The sequence below is a fragment of the Electrona antarctica genome (assembly GCF_951216825.1).
Source record: "Electrona antarctica genome assembly, chromosome: 4".
Classification (NCBI taxonomy): Eukaryota; Metazoa; Chordata; class Actinopteri; order Myctophiformes; family Myctophidae; genus Electrona; species Electrona antarctica.
In genome coordinates this window covers 663,581-686,683 of record NC_136809.1, presented here as the reverse complement: position 1 = coordinate 686,683, position 23,103 = coordinate 663,581, and the positions used below count along the sequence as shown (strand labels likewise).

Below are 23,103 nucleotides of genomic sequence, written 5' to 3'. Positions count from 1 at the left end.
AACAGTGTTAAATAGCTCTATATTGTGACAGTAATCATTGCTATAGAGTGTGTTCAGTAACAGTGTTAAATAGCTTTATATTGTGACAGTAATCATTGCTATAGAGTGTGTTCAGTAACAGTGTTAAATAGCTTTATATTGCGACAGTAATCATTGCTATAGAGTGTGTTCAGTAACAGTGTTAAATAGCTCTATATTGTGACAGTAATCATTGCTATAGAGTGTGTTCAGTAACAGTGTTAAATAGCTCTATATTGTGACAGTAATCATTGCTATAGAGTGTGTTCAGTAACAGTGTTAAATAGCTCTATATTGTGACAGTAATCATTGCTATAGTGTGTGTTCAGTAACAGTGTTAAATAGCTCTATATTGTGACAGTAATCATTGCTATAGAGTGTGTTCAGTAACAGTGTTAAATAGCTTTATATTGTGACAGTAATCATTGCTATAGAGTGTGTTCAGTAACAGTGTTAAATAGCTCTATATTGTGACAGTAATCATTGCTATAGAGTGTGTTCAGTAACAGTGTTAAATAGCTCTATATTGTGACAGTAATCATTGCTATAGTGTGTGTTCAGTAACAGTGTTAAATAGCTCTATATTGTGACAGTAATCATTGCTATAGTGTGTTCAGTAACAGTGTTAAATAGCTCTATATTGTGACAGTAATCATTGCTATAGAGTGTGTTCAGTAACAGTGTTAAATAGCTTTATATTGTGACAGTAATCATTGCTATAGAGTGCGTTCAGTAACAGTGTTAAATAGCTTTATATTGTGACAGTAATCATTGCTATAGAGTGTGTTCAGTAACAGTGTTAAATAGCTTTATATTGTGACAGTAATCATTGCTATAGAGTGTGTTCAGTAACAGTGTTAAATAGCTTTATATTGTGACAGTAATCATTGCTATAGAGTGTGTTCAGTAACAGTGTTAAATAGCTCTATATTGTGACAGTAATCATTGCTATAGTGTGTGTTCAGTAACAGTGTTAAATAGCTTTATATTGTGACAGTAATCATTGCTATAGAGTGTGTTCAGTAACAGTGTTAAATAGCTTTATATTGTGACAGTAATCATTGCTATAGAGTGTGTTCAGTAACAGTGTTAAATAGCTCTATATTGTGACAGTAATCATTGCTATAGTGTGTGTTCAGTAACAGTGTTAAATAGCTTTATATTGTGACAGTAATCATTGCTATAGAGTGTGTTCAGTAACAGTGTTACTTAAGACAGACAGACAGACAGACAGACAGACAGACAGACAGACAGACAGACAGACAGACAGACAGACAGATACCTGGAAGAAGTCCAGTTCTATGGATCCAGTCTCCTCGGAGTCGATGCTTTTGAACACCTCTGTAGAGAAAACATGATCATTAAATTAATATCTGTATTATGTTATGGTCAATCTATGTGTTAAATGCTCTCCAGTCTCAAACAGCTGAAAGCTGCTGTTACCAATAATATGTCAAAATGTGAATGACCTTTTTTTATTGGTATTCAGACAGACAGCAATGGGTAGAACGCTCCCCAAAAAGAATGTAGTCTCTGTGACACATCTAGGGGCCGCAATCTGCACTCAAAGATGTTCCTAGAAGCTTTGTCATTGGTCGATTTGCCTGTCTGCTTCCTGATTGGTTAGTCATTGCGACCAGGTTTTTTTATTCCGACCAATAACACATCTTCTAGGAACATCTTTGAATGCAGATTGCGGCCCCTAGATGTGTCACAGACACAGCGTTCTACCCATTGCTGGCCCCCTAGTGGCTGTCTGAATACAAAAAAAAGGTCATTAACATTTTGACATATTATTGCTTATATCAGTTTTAATAATAATAATAATAATAATAATAATAATAATAATAATAATAATAATAATAACAATAACAATAACAATCCTGCCACACTAATAGCCAGCGCAACGGAGGGTTACACGGTAACCCAGGTTCTCTGAGTGGAGAGACTGGCTCTCCACTACAAATTATTCAATTTGTACGGGAACTGACCCCACGGGGCAGTGTACGTGGATATCTCTTTAAGACACATCTTCTATGGTGGCCCTGCCCAGATGCCAATCAGCGGGCTATTTAAGCCCCGTCTGGGCATGGCCACTTCGATTAACTCTTGATTGACACGAATTTCGGAGCGGCTCTTTCGTGGAGAGCCAGTCTCTCCACTCAGAGAACCTGGGTTACCGTGTAACCCTCCGTTCTCTATCGTGTTCGAGACTGGCTCTCCACTACAAATTATTAAATTTGTACGGGAGCGCTCTAAGACACACCGCAATGAAATAAACAGACCCGGCTGCCCCTGCGGCAGCTCGAGGCAGTTTAACCTCGAATTCCCTTAGAGCCTATACGTGGTGAGTGCCATGAGTCTGACCGTGGCTATCCTTGCCACAGGCGCTTGCCAACATGCTCTAAAACTCCACTATTCGTACCAAGTAAGTAATACTCGTGGCCTAGGCGCAAGACGCAACCTAGGCTCAGCTGGCCCAGCCAGACGCTGCGGCCAGTCAACAAAACTCGTGGCCTAGGCGCAAGATGCCACCTAGGCTCAGCTGGCCCAGCACGATGCTAGGCCATTGACCACCGGGGTGAAGGGCTGCTCAAGCCAGCCCGTCAGATGCCCGGCTGACCTGACCGGTCAAGGTGCCGGTGACCCTACCGCTGAGTAGCACGCAGGAGCGACTCCCACAGGGGGAGCGGATGCCACCACGTTCCATCGGTAGGACAGGGTAAATGTAGACAGAGTCGACCATGTCGCTGCTGTGTAAATCTCTGCCAGAGATGCACCATTCTACAGCAACCAGGGGGCTGTCATCCCATGGGCAGAGTGTGCCCGCCTTCCAGGCGACACTGGCACTCCTGCCTGCTTGTATTCCTGTTGCGATTTTGAAGTCCACTAATTCTCTGAATGTCCTGAATGTCCTGATGCGGAGCCCCGCACAATCAGTGAGGATGGTGCTGGCTGCCACATGGATACCACACTGGTATAACCTGCTAAATGCAGACGGCATTTACACAGAGTCCGTCCCACAGATCTCAGATAGAGGGACATCTCGTCATCAGTGCATGGGCCACCAGGCCCTGCACGGATTGTGCCCACATCCCTGTTGGGGCTGGCCTGCCTGCCCACCTATATGCTTGCTAGATTGTTTCACAACCAAATGAGGGAGCCCAGTCTTGGAGACCATCTGCCTAAGACAGTTTGGCCCCTTAGAGGCCCTGACAGGGCCCAACAGTGACTGCAATCCTGCTTCACCACCCTGCTTAGGAGGGTGGGAAGGGTGCCACTCAACAGGCTGACTGGCTCGTACTCTGATCAGGCCGTATGGTAGAATGCAGGGATTGGTGCCAGCACCACCTAAACATTGCCATGTAGGAAGCGGCAGCATCCTTCATGCACTGATAGGGACATTCTTGTGGCTGACACTGCTAACAACAAGAATGCTGTCCTGCGAGAAGCCACCCAAGTGTCCACGCTTAACTGGCTCATGCCGCAAGGCAGACAGTACCACCTCCCGTGGGGGACTGCCGATTTAGGATGCGGCGGCTCTCCCGATGCCAGGGTCCCAGGGCTGCGTCAACGCAGGGGGATAGGTATATGCTGAATGGGAGGACACAGAACTCAGGTTCTGTCGTGAGATAGCGCCAGTGCGTCGAATCTCGGGGTCTGAGAATAAGCATCCCCCATTCGAGCATGGCAGGCCAGTTGCCTCCAACCGGAGGCCAGCCGGAGCTGCCAAACCTAACTGGGGTTGCGCAGCTTGAGGAGCTGTCGAGGCCAGTTGCTTGCCACTGCCTGGGGAGCCTGAAGCCAGTTGCTGTAGCTCCTCCATAAGGTCAGGGCCCTTATGGTCACCGAAGCGCCATGTGTAAGCAGGTGCTGGCGGCATTGAAGAAATAGCCCTGTGTTGGCTAGCTGCGCCTAGACAGCCGTGAGTTTGTGACTTCTCTGGATGAGAAGAGCTTTCTCTGTGGTTTCAAACCGGTAACCGGATTCTACCACGCAGAGTCACACCTAGGTGCGTAAACGGGCCCCCGGACCGTGGCGGCAGCGATCAGCGACAGCAGATGTCCTCAGAGATCCGCCGACTGGGTCAGCTCTCTCTGGGTTCTACCCCGCTGGCCGCCGCAGCGGTATACAGCCGCGATGTTTAACCCAGAGTTTCTCCGACGAGGTCGGTTTCGCTCAGGGTCTCACAACGCTATGCAGCCAGGGGAACCAAGGCTCCACCAACGGGGTCGGTTTCACACTTGGAACCCTTTGGCCACGCCGAGCGCCGTCGCAAGGTTTCCCCCAACGTGGTCAGGTTTCACCAGGGACGGACGCACGGACAAGACTGAGGCTTCCTCCGCGAGCGGGTTCGGCACTCAGCTTGTTTGCTGTTGTTGTTTATTTTGTGGAGCTACGCGGCGCCCTGAGAGGAGTCGTCGAGATGACCAGCTCTCTTCTTACCTCGGTAAGTGGACTGTGTGCCATGCAGCTGATGTTGTTTATATATTTATATATTGTTTAAGTGTCAAAACTGCTGAGATACACGAAACGTCTGCTCTCGTGGAAATCAAAAAATCGAAGTGGCCATGCCCAGACGGGGCTTAAATAGCCCGCTGATTGGCATCTGGGCAGGGCCACCATAGAAGATGTGTCTTAAAGAGATATCCACGTACACTGCCCCGTGGGGTCAGTTCCCGTACAAATTGAATAATTTGTAGTGGAGAGCCAGTCTCGAACACGATAGAGAACACCCCATCCTTTGTCCGCCTTCTCCTACCAAACCACACCGTTTGCACACATCTCACCAACAGCATCAACACCAACAGCATGCCTGTCCAGACATCAACCACTACTTTGCATCCATGTCATATTTACAGTACAATACCCATTTATATGAAAGAACACATTCTTGCGCAAGACCACCAGCCTACTTCAAAATCGTCACCACTTTGCCGAGTTACGCCAACTCCGTTCACTTCATGGGGCCAGTCCAATGGCGCATTGTAGTCTACGGCCTTCACAGTGACACACGTGAACACCAAGCGACCGGGATGATTTCCAACCCCTCAATGTCCAACCACGCTGCCTCTGCTCCACACCAGCTCCCCCTCCCCCTATGGTTGCTGTGGCGATCACTCCACCAGCTCCCCCTCCCCCTCCGGCTGCTGTGGCGATCACTCCACCAGCTCCCCCTCCCCCTCCGGTTGCTGTGGCGATCACTCCACCAGCTCCCCCTCCCCCTCCGGTTGCTGTGGCGATCACTCCACCAGCTCCCCCTCCCCCTCCCCCTCCGGTTGCTGTGGCGATCACTCCACCTCAGTAACAGTAGCATCGACAAACAAACACCACGTCGTGTTGACTAGACTACACTAATAAGGAACCATGACGGCCACGGCGCCGCCAGCAACAACACGTCGTGTTGACTAGACTACACTAATAAGGAACCATGACGGCCACGGCGCCGCCAGCAACACCACGTCGTGTTGACTAGACTACACTAATAAAGAACCATGACGGCCACGGCGCCGCCAGCAACACCACGTCGTGTTGACTAGACTACACTAATAAGGAACCATGACGGCCACGGCGCCGCCAGCAACACCACGTCGTGTTGACTAGACTACACTAATAAGGACCCATGACGGCCACGGCGCCGCCAGCAACACCACGTCGTGTTGACTAGACTACACTAATAAGGAACCATGACGGCCACGGCGCCGCCAGCAACACCACGTCGTGTTGACTAGACTACACTAATAAAGAACCATGACGGCCACGGCGCCGCCAGCAACACCACGTCGTGTTGACTAGACTACACTAATAAGGAACCATGACGGCCACGGCGCCGCCAGCAACAACACGTCGTGTTGACTAGACTACACTAATAAGGAACCATGACGGCCACGGCGCCGCCAGCAACAACACGTCGTGTTGACTAGACTACACTAATAAGGAACCATGACGGCCACGGCGCCGCCAGCAACAACACGTCGTGTTGACTAGACTACACTAATAAGGAACCATGACGGCCACGGCGCCGCCAGCAACACCACGTCGTGTTGACTAGACTACACTAATAAGGAACCATGACGGCCACGGCGCCGCCAGCAACACCACGTCGTGTTGACTAGACTACACTAATAAGGACCCATGACGGCCACGGCGCCGCCAGCAACACCACGTCGTGTTGACTAGACTACACTAATAAGGAACCATGACGGCCACGGCGCCGCCAGCAACAACACGTCGGCAACAATCCGAAGAAGGCATCTCTCGCCTACCGCACGGCAAACGCCATACAACTACGCTTGGTGAACGCAGCTAAAGCAGCTGCCGTACAACATGGACCTCGCATCAGTGCCACGGGTTCACAACTTCACACTACACTGTGGAGGATTTTTGTATCGCATCGCGGGGCCGGGGGGACTTGAATTGACAAGTGCGCGAGTGAGTGTGTGAGTGTGTGTGTGCACACATAATAATAATTAATAACCCATCCGTTACTACATTTGGAGTCTGTCAACTCCCGCAATTTCCTTCTTCCCATATTGCGCTGCCACGTAACTTTAGGATGAGCCGCCCAAAGGGCGGCGAAATTCTAGTAATAATAATAATGACATACTGAACATGGTCTCCAGTCTCATCAAACAGGCCACAAAGTTGTCAAAGTCGACGGTCATGTCAGGGTCAGAGTATCTGGCAACCAGCATCTGGTAGATGTCGTTGTTTAGACTGAACCCTGGAGACAGAAATACATGAATAAATACATGAATACATACATTAATACATACTGAACCCTGAGAAATACATTAATACATACATTAATAAATACATGAATAAATAGATGAATGTTTAAACTGAACCCTGGAGATACAGAAATACATGAATAAATACATTAATACATATATTAAATATGTTGTTCCTGCAGGGACCCCCTCAGAAGCAAAGATTTGAGTTAAAAACGTAACAGGACTACAACTCTAATGTAAACACAACCTAACAGGACTACAACTCTAATGTAAACACAACCTAACAGGACTACAACTCTAATGTAAACACAACCTAACAGGACTACAACTCTAATGTAAACACAACCTAACAGGACTACAACTCTAATGTAAACACAACCTAACAGGACTACAACTCTAATGTAAACACAACCTAACAGGACTACAACTCTAATGTAAACACAACCTAACAGGACTACAACTCTAATGTAAACACAACCTAACAGGACTACAACTCTAATGTAAACACAACCTAACAGGACTACAACTCTAATGTAAACACAACCTAACAGGACTACAACTCTAATGTAAACACAACCTAACAGGACTACAACTCTAATGTAAACACAACCTAACAGGACTACAACTCTAATGTAAACACAACCTAACAGGACTACAACTCTAATGTAAACACAACCTAACAGGACTACAACTCTAATGTAAACACAACCTAACAGGACTACAACTCTAATGTAAACACAACCTAACAGGACTACAACTCTAATGTAAACACAACCTAACAGGACTACAACTCTAATGTAAACACAACCTAACAGGACTACAACTCTAATGTAAACACAACCTAACAGGACTACAACTCTAATGTAAACACAACCTAACAGGACTACAACTCTAATGTAAACACAACCTAACAGGACTACAACTCTAATGTAAACACAACCTAACAAGACTACAACTCTAATGTAAACACAACCTAACAGGACTACAACTCTAATGTAAACACAACCTAACAGGACTACAACTCTAATGTAAACACAACCTAACAGGACTACAACTCTAATGTAAACACAACCTAACAGGACTACAACTCTAATGTAAACACAACCTAACTAAAGACTACAACTCTAAATTATTATGGAGATATCAGATTGTTGTCCCGCTGCTTCCGGGTTCATGGTTTCTGCTTGAGAGCCCAGATGCAGGCAGGAGGAGGGAACTGGTGAACTCAATACTGCCACCATCTGGCGGAGTCAGGTTATGCTTGCGTGCCACAGGCATGAATACAACACCTCAACCAGTGTTGTTTTGGGCAGCAAATTTAGATTTTAGTCTCTATATGTATATGAACCCACTCTGGACGGGAACCCCTTTAGTCTCTATATGTATATGAACCCACTCTGGACGGGAACCCCTTTAGTCTCTATATGTATATGAACCCACTCTGGACAGGAACCCCTTTAGTCTCTATATGTATATGAACCCACTCTGGACGGGAACCCCTTTAGTCTCTATATGTATATGAACCCACTCTGGACAGGAACCCCTTTAGTCTCTATATGTATATGAACCCACTCTGGACGGGAACCCCTTTAGTCTCTATATGTATATGAACCCACTCTGGACGGGAACCCCTTTAGTCTCTATATGTATATGAACCCACTCTGGACGGGAACCCCTTTAGTCTCTATATGTATATGAACCCACTCTGGACGGGAACCCCTTTAGTCTCTATATGTATATGAACCCACTCTGGACAGGAACCCCTTTAGTCTCTATATGTATATGAACCCACTCTGGACGGGAACCCCTTTAGTCTCTATATGTATATGAACCCACTCTGGACAGGAACCCCTTTAGTCTCTATATGTATATGAACCCACTCTGGACGGGAACCCCTTTAGTCTCTATATGTATATGAACCCACTCTGGACAGGAACCCCTTTAGTCTCTATATGTATATGAACCCACTCTGGACAGGAACCCCTTTAGTCTCTATATGTATATGAACCCACTCTGGACGGGAACCCCTTTAGTCTCTATATGTATATGAACCCACTCTGGACAGGAACCCCTTTAGTCTCTATATGTATATGAACCCACTCTGGACGGGAACCCCTTTAGTCTCTATATGTATATGAACCCACTCTGGACGGGAACCCCTTTAGTCTCTATATGTATATGAACCCACTCTGGACGGGAACCCCTTTAGTCTCTATATGTATATGAACCCACTCTGGACAGGAACCCCTTTAGTCTCTATATGTATATGAACCCACTCTGGACGGGAACCCCTTTAGTCTCTATATGTATATGAACCCACTCTGGACAGGAACCCCTTTAGTCTCTATATGTATATGAACCCACTCTGGACGGGAACCCCTTTAGTCTCTATATGTATATGAACCCACTCTGGACGGGAACCCCTTTAGTCTCTATATGTATATGAACCCACTCTGGACAGGAACCCCTTTAGTCTCTATATGTATATGAACCCACTCTGGACGGGAACCCCTTTAGTCTCTATATGTATATGAACCCACTCTGGACGGGAACCCCTTTAGTCTCTATATGTATATGAACCCACTCTGGACGGGAACCCCTTTAGTCTCTATATGTATATGAACCCACTCTGGACGGGAACCCCTTTAGTCTCTATATGTATATGAACCCACTCTGGACGGGAACCCCTTTAGTCTCTATATGTATATGAACCCACTCTGGACAGGAACCCCTTTAGTCTCTATATGTATATGAACCCACTCTGGACGGGAACCCCTTTAGTCTCTATATGTATATGAACCCACTCTGGACAGGAACCCCTTTAGTCTCTATATGTATATGAACCCACTCTGGACGGGAACCCCTTTAGTCTCTATATGTATATGAACCCACTCTGGACAGGAACCCCTTTAGTCTCTATATGTATATGAACCCACTCTGGACGGGAACCCCTTTAGTCTCTATATGTATATGAACCCACTCTGGACGGGAACCCCTTTAGTCTCTATATGTATATGAACCCACTCTGGACAGGAACCCCTTTAGTCTCTATATGTATATGAACCCACTCTGGACAGGAACCCCTTTAGTCTCTATATGTATATGAACCCACTCTGGACAGGAACCCCTTTAGTCTCTATATGTATATGAACCCACTCTGGACAGGAACCCCTTTAGTCTCTATATGTATATGAACCCACTCTGGACAGGAACCCCTTTAGTCTCTATATGTATATGAACCCACTCTGGACGGGAACCCCTTTAGTCTCTATATGTATATGAACCCACTCTGGACGGGAACCCCTTTAGTCTCTATATGTATATGAACCCACTCTGGACGGGAACCCCTTTAGTCTCTATATGTATATGAACCCACTCTGGACGGGAACCCCTTTAGTCTCTATATGTATATGAACCCACTCTGGACAGGAACCCCTTTAGTCTCTATATGTATATGAACCCACTCTGGACGGGAACCCCTTTAGTCTCTATATGTATATGAACCCACTCTGGACAGGAACCCCTTTAGTCTCTATATGTATATGAACCCACTCTGGACGGGAACCCCTTTAGTCTCTATATGTATATGAACCCACTCTGGACGGGAACCCCTTTAGTCTCTATATGTATATGAACCCACTCTGGACGGGAACCCCTTTAGTCTCTATATGTATATGAACCCACTCTGGACGGGAACCCCTTTAGTCTCTATATGTATATGAACCCACTCTGGACAGGAACCCCTTTAGTCTCTATATGTATATGAACCCACTCTGGACGGGAACCCCTTTAGTCTCTATATGTATATGAACCCACTCTGGACAGGAACCCCTTTAGTCTCTATATGTATATGAACCCACTCTGGACGGGAACCCCTTTAGTCTCTATATGTATATGAACCCACTCTGGACGGGAACCCCTTTAGTCTCTATATGTATATGAACCCACTCTGGACGGGAACCCCTTTAGTCTCTATATGTATATGAACCCACTCTGGACGGGAACCCCTTTAGTCTCTATATGTATATGAACCCACTCTGGACGGGAACCCCTTTAGTCTCTATATGTATATGAACCCACTCTGGACGGGAACCCCTTTAGTCTCTATATGTATATGAACCCACTCTGGACAGGAACCCCTTTAGTCTCTATATGTATATGAACCCACTCTGGACAGGAACCCCTTTAGTCTCTATATGTATATGAACCCACTCTGGACGGGAACCCCTTTAGTCTCTATATGTATATGAACCCACTCTGGACGGGAACCCCTTTAGTCTCTATATGTATATGAACCCACTCTGGACAGGAACCCCTTTAGTCTCTATATGTATATGAACCCACTCTGGACAGGAACCCCTTTAGTCTCTATATGTATATGAACCCACTCTGGACGGGAACCCCTTTAGTCTCTATATGTATATGAACCCACTCTGGACGGGAACCCCTTTAGTCTCTATATGTATATGAACCCACTCTGGACAGGAACCCCTTTAGTCTCTATATGTATATGAACCCACTCTGGACGGGAACCCCTTTAGTCTCTATATGTATATGAACCCACTCTGGACAGGAACCCCTTTAGTCTCTATATGTATATGAACCCACTCTGGACGGGAACCCCTTTAGTCTCTATATGTATATGAACCCACTCTGGACGGGAACCCCTTTAGTCTCTATATGTATATGAACCCACTCTGGACGGGAACCCCTTTAGTCTCTATATGTATATGAACCCACTCTGGACGGGAACCCCTTTAGTCTCTATATGTATATGAACCCACTCTGGACGGGAACCCCTTTAGTCTCTATATGTATATGAACCCACTCTGGACAGGAACCCCTTTAGTCTCTATATGTATATGAACCCACTCTGGACGGGAACCCCTTTAGTCTCTATATGTATATGAACCCACTCTGGACGGGAACCCCTTTAGTCTCTATATGTATATGAACCCACTCTGGACGGGAACCCCTTTAGTCTCTATATGTATATGAACCCACTCTGGACAGGAACCCCTTTAGTCTCTATATGTATATGAACCCACTCTGGACAGGAACCCCTTTAGTCTCTATATGTATATGAACCCACTCTGGACAGGAACCCCTTTAGTCTCTATATGTATATGAACCCACTCTGGACAGGAACCCCTTTAGTCTCTATATGTATATGAACCCACTCTGGACGGGAACCCCTTTAGTCTCTATATGTATATGAACCCACTCTGGACGGGAACCCCTTTAGTCTCTATATGTATATGAACCCACTCTGGACAGGAACCCCTTTAGTCTCTATATGTATATGAACCCACTCTGGACAGGAACCCCTTTAGTCTCTATATGTATATGAACCCACTCTGGACGGGAACCCCTTTAGTCTCTATATGTATATGAACCCACTCTGGACGGGAACCCCTTTAGTCTCTATATGTATATGAACCCACTCTGGACAGGAACCCCTTTAGTCTCTATATGTATATGAACCCACTCTGGACGGGAACCCCTTTAGTCTCTATATGTATATGAACCCACTCTGGACGGGAACCCCTTTAGTCTCTATATGTATATGAACCCACTCTGGACAGGAACCCCTTTAGTCTCTATATGTATATGAACCCACTCTGGACGGGAACCCCTTTAGTCTCTATATGTATATGAACCCACTCTGGACGGGAACCCCTTTAGTCTCTATATGTATATGAACCCACTCTGGACGGGAACCCCTTTAGTCTCTATATGTATATGAACCCACTCTGGACGGGAACCCCTTTAGTCTCTATATGTATATGAACCCACTCTGGACGGGAACCCCTTTAGTCTCTATATGTATATGAACCCACTCTGGACGGGAACCCCTTTAGTCTCTATATGTATATGAACCCACTCTGGACAGGAACCCCTTTAGTCTCTATATGTATATGAACCCACTCTGGACGGGAACCCCTTTAGTCTCTATATGTATATGAACCCACTCTGGACAGGAACCCCTTTAGTCTCTATATGTATATGAACCCACTCTGGACAGGAACCCCTTTAGTCTCTATATGTATATGAACCCACTCTGGACGGGAACCCCTTTAGTCTCTATATGTATATGAACCCACTCTGGACAGGAACCCCTTTAGTCTCTATATGTATATGAACCCACTCTGGACAGGAACCCCTTTAGTCTCTATATGTATATGAACCCACTCTGGACAGGAACCCCTTTAGTCTCTATATGTATATGAACCCACTCTGGACAGGAACCCCTTTAGTCTCTATATGTATATGAACCCACTCTGGACGGGAACCCCTTTAGTCTCTATATGTATATGAACCCACTCTGGACGGGAACCCCTTTAGTCTCTATATGTATATGAACCCACTCTGGACGGGAACCCCTTTAGTCTCTATATGTATATGAACCCACTCTGGACAGGAACCCCTTTAGTCTCTATATGTATATGAACCCACTCTGGACAGGAACCCCTTTAGTCTCTATATGTATATGAACCCACTCTGGACGGGAACCCCTTTAGTCTCTATATGTATATGAACCCACTCTGGACGGGAACCCCTTTAGTCTCTATATGTATATGAACCCACTCTGGACGGGAACCCCTTTAGTCTCTATATGTATATGAACCCACTCTGGACAGGAACCCCTTTAGTCTCTATATGTATATGAACCCACTCTGGACGGGAACCCCTTTAGTCTCTATATGTATATGAACCCACTCTGGACGGGAACCCCTTTAGTCTCTATATGTATATGAACCCACTCTGGACGGGAACCCCTTTAGTCTCTATATGTATATGAACCCACTCTGGACAGGAACCCCTTTAGTCTCTATATGTATATGAACCCACTCTGGACGGGAACCCCTTTAGTCATAGTCTCTATATGTATATGAACCCACTCTGGACGGGAACCCCTTTAGTCTCTATATGTATATGAACCCACTCTGGACGGGAACCCCTTTAGTCATAGTCTCTATATGTATATGAACCCACTCTGGACGGGAACCCCTTTAGTCTCTATATGTATATGAACCCACTCTGGACGGGAACCCCTTAGTCATATAGTCTCTATATGTATATGAACCCACTCTGGACGGGAACCCCTTTAGTCTCTATATGTATATGAACCCACTCTGGACGGGAACCCCTTTAGTCATAGTCTCTATATGTATATGAACCCACTCTGGACGGGAACCCCTTTAGTCTCTATATGTATATGAACCCACTCTGGACGGGAACCCCTTTAGTCTCTATATGTATATGAACCCACTCTGGACGGGAACCCCTTTAGTCTCTATATGTATATGAACCCACTCTGGACAGGAACCCCTTTAGTCTCTATATGTATATGAACCCACTCTGGACGGGAACCCCTTTAGTCTCTATATGTATATGAACCCACTCTGGACAGGAACCCCTTTAGTCTCTATATGTATATGAACCCACTCTGGACAGGAACCCCTTTAGTCTCTATATGTATATGAACCCACTCTGGACGGGAACCCCTTTAGTCTCTATATGTATATGAACCCACTCTGGACAGGAACCCCTTTAGTCTCTATATGTATATGAACCCACTCTGGACGGGAACCCCTTTAGTCTCTATATGTATATGAACCCACTCTGGACGGGAACCCCTTTAGTCTCTATATGTATATGAACCCACTCTGGACAGGAACCCCTTTAGTCTCTATATGTATATGAACCCACTCTGGACGGGAACCCCTTTAGTCTCTATATGTATATGAACCCACTCTGGACGGGAACCCCTTTAGTCTCTATATGTATATGAACCCACTCTGGACAGGAACCCCTTTAGTCTCTATATGTATATGAACCCACTCTGGACAGGAACCCCTTTAGTCTCTATATGTATATGAACCCACTCTGGACGGGAACCCCTTTAGTCTCTATATGTATATGAACCCACTCTGGACGGGAACCCCTTTAGTCTCTATATGTATATGAACCCACTCTGGACGGGAACCCCTTTAGTCTCTATATGTATATGAACCCACTCTGGACAGGAACCCCTTTAGTCTCTATATGTATATGAACCCACTCTGGACGGGAACCCCTTTAGTCTCTATATGTATATGAACCCACTCTGGACGGGAACCCCTTTAGTCTCTATATGTATATGAACCCACTCTGGACGGGAACCCCTTTAGTCTCTATATGTATATGAACCCACTCTGGACAGGAACCCCTTTAGTCTCTATATGTATATGAACCCACTCTGGACGGGAACCCCTTTAGTCTCTATATGTATATGAACCCACTCTGGACGGGAACCCCTTTAGTCTCTATATGTATATGAACCCACTCTGGACGGGAACCCCTTTAGTCTCTATATGTATATGAACCCACTCTGGACGGGAACCCCTTTAGTCTCTATATGTATATGAACCCACTCTGGACGGGAACCCCTTTAGTCTCTATATGTATATGAACCCACTCTGGACGGGAACCCCTTTAGTCTCTATATGTATATGAACCCACTCTGGACGGGAACCCCTTTAGTCTCTATATGTATATGAACCCACTCTGGACGGGAACCCCTTTAGTCTCTATATGTATATGAACCCACTCTGGACGGGAACCCCTTTAGTCTCTATATGTATATGAACCCACTCTGGACGGGAACCCCTTTAGTCTCTATATGTATATGAACCCACTCTGGACAGGAACCCCTTTAGTCTCTATATGTATATGAACCCACTCTGGACGGGAACCCCTTTAGTCTCTATATGTATATGAACCCACTCTGGACGGGAACCCCTTTAGTCTCTATATGTATATGAACCCACTCTGGACGGGAACCCCTTTAGTCTCTATATGTATATGAACCCACTCTGGACGGGAACCCCTTTAGTCTCTATATGTATATGAACCCACTCTGGACGGGAACCCCTTTAGTCTCTATATGTATATGAACCCACTCTGGACGGGAACCCCTTTAGTCTCTATATGTATATGAACCCACTCTGGACGGGAACCCCTTTAGTCTCTATATGTATATGAACCCACTCTGGACGGGAACCCCTTTAGTCTCTATATGTATATGAACCCACTCTGGACGGGAACCCCTTTAGTCTCTATATGTATATGAACCCACTCTGGACGGGAACCCCTTTAGTCTCTATATGTATATGAACCCACTCTGGACGGGAACCCCTTTAGTCTCTATATGTATATGAACCCACTCTGGACAGGAACCCCTTTAGTCTCTATATGTATATGAACCCACTCTGGACGGGAACCCCTTTAGTCTCTATATGTATATGAACCCACTCTGGACGGGAACCCCTTTAGTCTCTATATGTATATGAACCCACTCTGGACGGGAACCCCTTTAGTCTCTATATGTATATGAACCCACTCTGGACAGGGAACCCCTTTAGTCTCTATATGTATATGAACCCACTCTGGACAGGAACCCCTTTAGTCTCTATATGTATATGAACCCACTCTGGACGGGAACCCCTTTAGTCTCTATATGTATATGAACCCACTCTGGACGGGAACCCCTTTAGTCTCTATATGTATATGAACCCACTCTGGACAGGAACCCCTTTAGTCTCTATATGTATATGAACCCACTCTGGACGGGAACCCCTTTAGTCTCTATATGTATATGAACCCACTCTGGACGGGAACCCCTTTAGTCTCTATATGTATATGAACCCACTCTGGACAGGGAACCCCTTTAGTCTCTATATGTATATGAACCCACTCTGGACGGAACCCCTTTAGTCTCTATATGTATATGAACCCACTCTGGACGGAACCCCTTTAGTCTCTATATGTATATGAACCCACTCTGGACAGGAACCCCTTTAGTCTCTATATGTATATGAACCCACTCTGGACGGGAACCCCTTTAGTCTCTATATGTATATGAACCCACTCTGGACAGGAACCCCTTTAGTCTCTATATGTATATGAACCCACTCTGGACGGGAACCCCTTTAGTCTCTATATGTATATGAACCCACTCTGGACAGGAACCCCTTTAGTCTCTATATGTATATGAACCCACTCTGGACGGGAACCCCTTTAGTCTCTATATGTATATGAACCCACTCTGGACAGGAACCCCTTTAGTCTCTATATGTATATGAACCCACTCTGGACGGGAACCCCTTTAGTCTCTATATGTATATGAACCCACTCTGGACGGGAACCCCTTTAGTCTCTATATGTATATGAACCCACTCTGGACGGGAACCCCTTTAGTCTCTATATGTATATGAACCCACTCTGGACGGGAACCCCTTTAGTCTCTATATGTATATGAACCCACTCTGGACGGGAACCCCTTTAGTCTCTATATGTATATGAACCCACTCTGGACGGGAACCCCTTTAGTCTCTATATGTATATGAACCCACTCTGGACGGGAACCCCTTTAGTCTCTATATGTATATGAACCCACTCTGGACGGGAACCCCTTTAGTCTCTATATGTATATGAACCCACTCTGGACGGGAACCCCTTTAGTCTCTATATGTATATGAACCCACTCTGGACGGCTGGACGGGAACCCCTTTAGTCTCTATATGTATATGAACCCACTCTGGACGGGAACCCCTTTAGTCTCTATATGTATATGAACCCACTCTGGACGGGAACCCCTTTAGTCTCTATATGTATATGAACCCACTCTGGACGGGAACCCCTTTAGTCTCTATATGTATATGAACCACTCTGGACGGGAACCCCTTTAGTCTCTATATGTATATGAACCCACTCTGGACGGGAACCCCTTTAGTCTCTATATGTATATGAACCCACTCTGGACGGGAACCCCTTTAGTCTCTATATGTATATGAACCCACTCTGGACGGGAACCCCTTTAGTCTCTATATGTATATGAACCCACTCTGGACGGGAACCCCTTTAGTCTCTATATGTATATGAACCCACTCTGGACGGGAACCCCTTTAGTCTCTATATGTATATGAACCCACTCTGGACGGGAACCCCTTTAGTCTCTATATGTATATGAACCCACTCTGGACAGGACCCCTTTAGTCTCTATATGTATATGAACCCACTCTGGACGGGAACCCCTTTAGTCTCTATATGTATATGAACCCACTCTGGACGGGAACCCCTTTAGTCTCTATATGTATATGAACCCACTCTGGACGGGACCCCTTTAGTCTCTATATGTATATGAACCCACTCTGGACGGGAACCCCTTTAGTCTCTATATGTATATGAACCCCCTCTGGACGGGAACCCCTTTAGTCTCTATATGTATAATGAACCACTCTGACGGGAACCCTTTAGTCTCTATATGTATATGAACCCACTCTGGACGGGAACCCCTTTAGTCTCTATATGTATATGAACCCACTCTGGACGGGAACCCCTTTAGTCTCTATATGTATTATGAACCCACTCTGGACGGGAACCCCTTTAGTCTCTATATGTATATGAACCCACTCTGGACGGGAACCCCTTTAGTCTCTATATGTATATGAACCCACTCTGGACGGGAACCCCTTTAGTCTCTATATGTATATGAACCCCCTCTCTGGACGGGAACCCCTTTAGTCTCTATATGTATATGAACCCACTCTGGACGGGAACCCCTTTAGTCTCTATATGTATATGAACCCACTCTGGACGGGAACCCCTTTAGTCTCTATATGTATATGAACCCACTCTGGACGGGAACCCCTTTAGTCTCTATATGTATATGAACCCACTCTGGACAGGAACCCCTTTAGTCTTCTATATGTATATGAACCCACTCTGGACGGGAACCCCTTTAGTCTCTATATGTATATGAACCCACTCTGGACGGGAACCCCTTTAGTCTCTATATGTATATGAACCCACTCTGGACGGGAACCCCTTTAGTCTCTATATGTATATGAACCCACTCTGGACAGGAACCCCTTTAGTCTCTATATGTATATGAACCCACTCTGGACGGGAACCCCTTTAGTCTCTATATGTATATGAACCCACTCTGGACGGGAACCCCTTTAGTCTCTATATGTATATGAACCCACTCTGGACGGGAACCCCTTTAGTCTCTATATGTATATGAACCCACTCTGGACGGGAACCCCTTTAGTCTCTATATGTATATGAACCCACTCTGGACGGGAACCCCTTTAGTCTCTATATGTATATGAACCCACTCTGGACGGGAACCCCTTTAGTCTCTATATGTATATGAACCCACTCTGGACGGGAACCCCTTTAGTCTCTATATGTATATGAACCCACTCTGGACGGGAACCCCTTTAGTCTCTATATGTATATGAACCCACTCTGGACGGGAACCCCTTTAGTCTCTATATGTATATGAACCCACTCTGGACGGGAACCCCTTTAGTCTCTATATGTATATGAACCCACTCTGGACGGGAACCCCTTTAGTCTCTATATGTATATGAACCCACTCTGGACGGGAACCCCTTTAGTCTCTATATGTATATGAACCCACTCTGGACGGGAACCCCTTTAGTCTCTATATGTATATGAACCCACTCTGGACGGGAACCCCTTTAGTCTCTATATGTATATGAACCCACTCTGGACGGGAACCCCTTTAGTCTCTATATGTATATGAACCCACTCTGGACGGGAACCCCTTTAGTCTCTATATGTATATGAACCCACTCTGGACGGGAACCCCTTTAGTCTCTATATGTATATGAACCCACTCTGGACGGGAACCCCTTTAGTCTCTATATGTATATGAACCCACTCTGGACGGGAACCCCTTTAGTCTCTATATGTATATGAACCCACTCTGGACAGGAACCCCTTTAGTCTCTATATGTATATGAACCCACTCTGGACGGGAACCCCTTTAGTCTCTATATGTATATGAACCCACTCTGGACGGGAACCCCTTTAGTCTCTATATGTATATGAACCCACTCTGGACGGGAACCCCTTTAGTCTCTATATGTATATGAACCCACTCTGGACGGGAACCCCTTTAGTCTCTATATGTATATGAACCCACTCTGGACGGGAACCCCTTTAGTCTCTATATGTATATGAACCCACTCTGGACGGGAACCCCTTTAGTCTCTATATGTATATGAACCCACTCTGGACGGGAACCCCTTTAGTCTCTATATGTATATGAACCCACTCTGGACGGGAACCCCTTTAGTCTCTATATGTATATGAACCCACTCTGGACAGGAACCCCTTTAGTCTCTATATGTATATGAACCCACTCTGGACGGGAACCCCTTTAGTCTCTATATGTATATGAACCCACTCTGGACGGGAACCCCTTTAGTCTCTATATGTATATGAACCCACTCTGGACGGGAACCCCTTTAGTCTCTATATGTATATGAACCCACTCTGGACGGGAACCCCTTTAGTCTCTATATGTATATGAACCCACTCTGGACGGGAACCCCTTTAGTCTCTATATGTATATGAACCCACTCTGGACGGGAACCCCTTTAGTCTCTATATGTATATGAACCCACTCTGGACGGGAACCCCTTTAGTCTCTATATGTATATGAACCCACTCTGGACGGGAACCCCTTTAGTCTCTATATGTATATGAACCCACTCTGGACGGGAACCCCTTTAGTCTCTATATGTATATGAACCCACTCTGGACAGGAACCCCTTTAGTCTCTATATGTATATGAACCCACTCTGGACGGGAACCCCTTTAGTCTCTATATGTATATGAACCCACTCTGGACAGGAACCCCTTTAGTCTCTATATGTATATGAACCCACTCTGGACGGGAACCCCTTTAGTCTCTATATGTATATGAACCCACTCTGGACGGGAACCCCTTTAGTCTCTATATGTATATGAACCCACTCTGGACGGGAACCCCTTTAGTCTCTATATGTATATGAACCCACTCTGGACGGGAACCCCTTTAGTCTCTATATGTATATGAACCCACTCTGGACGGGAACCCCTTTAGTCTCTATATGTATATGAACCCACTCTGGACGGGAACCCCTTTAGTCTCTATATGTATATGAACCCACTCTGGACGGGAACCCCTTTAGTCTCTATATGTATATGAACCCACTCTGGACGGGAACCCCTTTAGTCTCTATATGTATATGAACCCACTCTGGACGGGAACCCCTTTAGTCTCTATATGTATATGAACCCACTCTGGACAGGAACCCCTTTAGTCTCTATATGTATATGAACCCACTCTGGACGGGAACCCCTTTAGTCTCTATATGTATATGAACCCACTCTGGACGGGAACCCCTTTAGTCTCTATATGTATATGAACCCACTCTGGACGGGAACCCCTTTAGTCTCTATATGTATATGAACCCACTCTGGACGGGAACCCCTTTAGTCTCTATATGTATATGAACCCACTCTGGACGGGAACCCCTTTAGTCTCTATATGTATATGAACCCACTCTGGACAGGAACCCCTTTAGTCTCTATATGTATATGAACCCACTCTGGACGGGAACCCCTTTAGTCTCTATATGTATATGAACCCACTCTGGACAGGAACCCCTTTAGTCTCTATATGTATATGAACCCACTCTGGACGGGAACCCCTTTAGTCTCTATATGTATATGAACCCACTCTGGACGGGAACCCCTTTAGTCTCTATATGTATATGAACCCACTCTGGACGGGAACCCCTTTAGTCATATAGTCTCTATATGTATATGAACCCACTCTGGACAGGAACCCCTTTAGTCTCTATATGTATATGAACCCACTCTGGACAGGAACCCCTATTGGTGTTTCTAGCATTATGTTATGCTTTAGCTGTTGAAAAATATCAGATCTACAAGCTCATAACGCGGCACCGAGTGCCGTGCTATGAACTTGTAGGTCTGATATTTTTTGAAAAATCGTGAAAATGTGCCTCAAATCTTTGAATATATATTCTTTCAGAGTTTCTGTTTTTAACTCAATCTTTGCTTCTTGGGGGGTCCCTGGAACAACATATTTTCAGATGGGGGTCGGCGGCATATTACATATACTTGTTGGGGTCCTTGACATGAAATATTGAGAACCACTGATACAGAAACATGAGGTTTTTCAGATTTTTTTTTTAATCTATTTTAAAAAGTCATTTTTTTAAATTTCGACGTCAGGCCTGAATGGGTTAAATGTCAAATAATAATAATAATAATAATAATAATAATCACCTGCGTCCTTCAGAGCGCTCCTCATCTCTGGGGTGCTCATAGAACCCGAGTTATCGTGGTCACTCTTCTTATACATGGACTGGAGGAAGGAAGGAAGGGAGGAAGGAAGGAAGGAAGGAAGGAAGGAAGGAAGGAAGGAAGGAAGGAAGGAAGGAAGGAAGGAAGGAAGGAAGGAGAAAGAAAGAAAGAAAGAAAGAAAGAAAGAAAGAACTGAATGTCAGGGTCCAGGTTTTGTAGGACACTGATTTATCATCATATATTATATTGATTCATAGATTTCCCTAATCTACCTAATCTAATCTAACCTACCTAATCTAATCTAACTAATCTAATCTAATCTACCTAATCTAATCTAACCTACCTAATCTAATCTAACTAATCTAATCTACCTAATCTAATCTAATCTAATCTAACTAATCTAATCTAATCTAATCTAATCTACCTAATCTAATCTACCTAATCTAATCTAACCTACCTAATCTAATCTAACTAATCTAATCTAATCTACCTAATCTAATCTAATCTAACTAATCTAATCCAATCTAATCTACCTAATCTAATCTAATCTAATCTACCTAATCTAATCTACCTAATCTACCTAATCTACCTAATCTAATCTACCTAATCTAATCTACCTAATCTAATCTAATCTACCTAATCTAATCTAATCTACCTAATCTAATCTAACTAATCTAATCTAATCTACCTAATCTAATCTAATATAACTAATCTAATCTAATCTAATCTACCTAATCTAATCTACCTAATCTAATCTAATCTAATCTAATCTACCTAATCTAATCTAATCTACCTAATCTAATCTAACTAATCTAATCTACCTAATCTAACCAAACTAATCTAATCTAATCTAACTAATCTAATCTAATCTACCTAATCTAATCTAATCTACCTAATCTAATCTAATCTACCTAATCTAATCTAATCTAATCTACCTAATCTAATCTAACTAATCTAATCTAATCTAATCTACCTAATCTAATCTACCTAATCTAATCTAATCTACCTAATCTAATCTAACTAATCTAATCTAATCTAATCTACCTAATCTAATCTAACTAATCTAATCTACCTAATCTAATCTACCTAATCTAATCTAATCTACCTAATCTAATCTAACTAATATAATCTACCTAATCAAATCTACCTAATCTAATCTAACTAATCTAATCTA

At 44.6% G+C, this 23,103-nt stretch overlaps 1 protein-coding gene across 3 annotated transcripts in view; it reads right to left on the bottom strand.

The window, feature by feature from the left end:
• Nucleotides 1–23,103, bottom strand: part of LOC306922525 (calpain-2 catalytic subunit-like) — a 100,752-nt gene that overhangs the window by 2,324 nt on the left and 75,325 nt on the right. For all 3 annotated transcript variants that reach the window (XR_013789936.1, XM_079500193.1, XM_079500194.1), the window contains exons 19-21: nt 21,912–21,990; nt 6,626–6,742; nt 1,301–1,359 (exon numbers count right to left, since the gene is read on the bottom strand). Coding sequence is in view for 2 of the 3 variants with exons in the window: in XM_079500193.1 (XP_079356319.1) it covers nt 1,301–1,359; nt 6,626–6,742; nt 21,912–21,990 (255 nt within the window). In the remaining variant the exon portion in view is untranslated. The remainder of the gene's footprint in view (nt 1–1,300; nt 1,360–6,625; nt 6,743–21,911; nt 21,991–23,103) is intronic.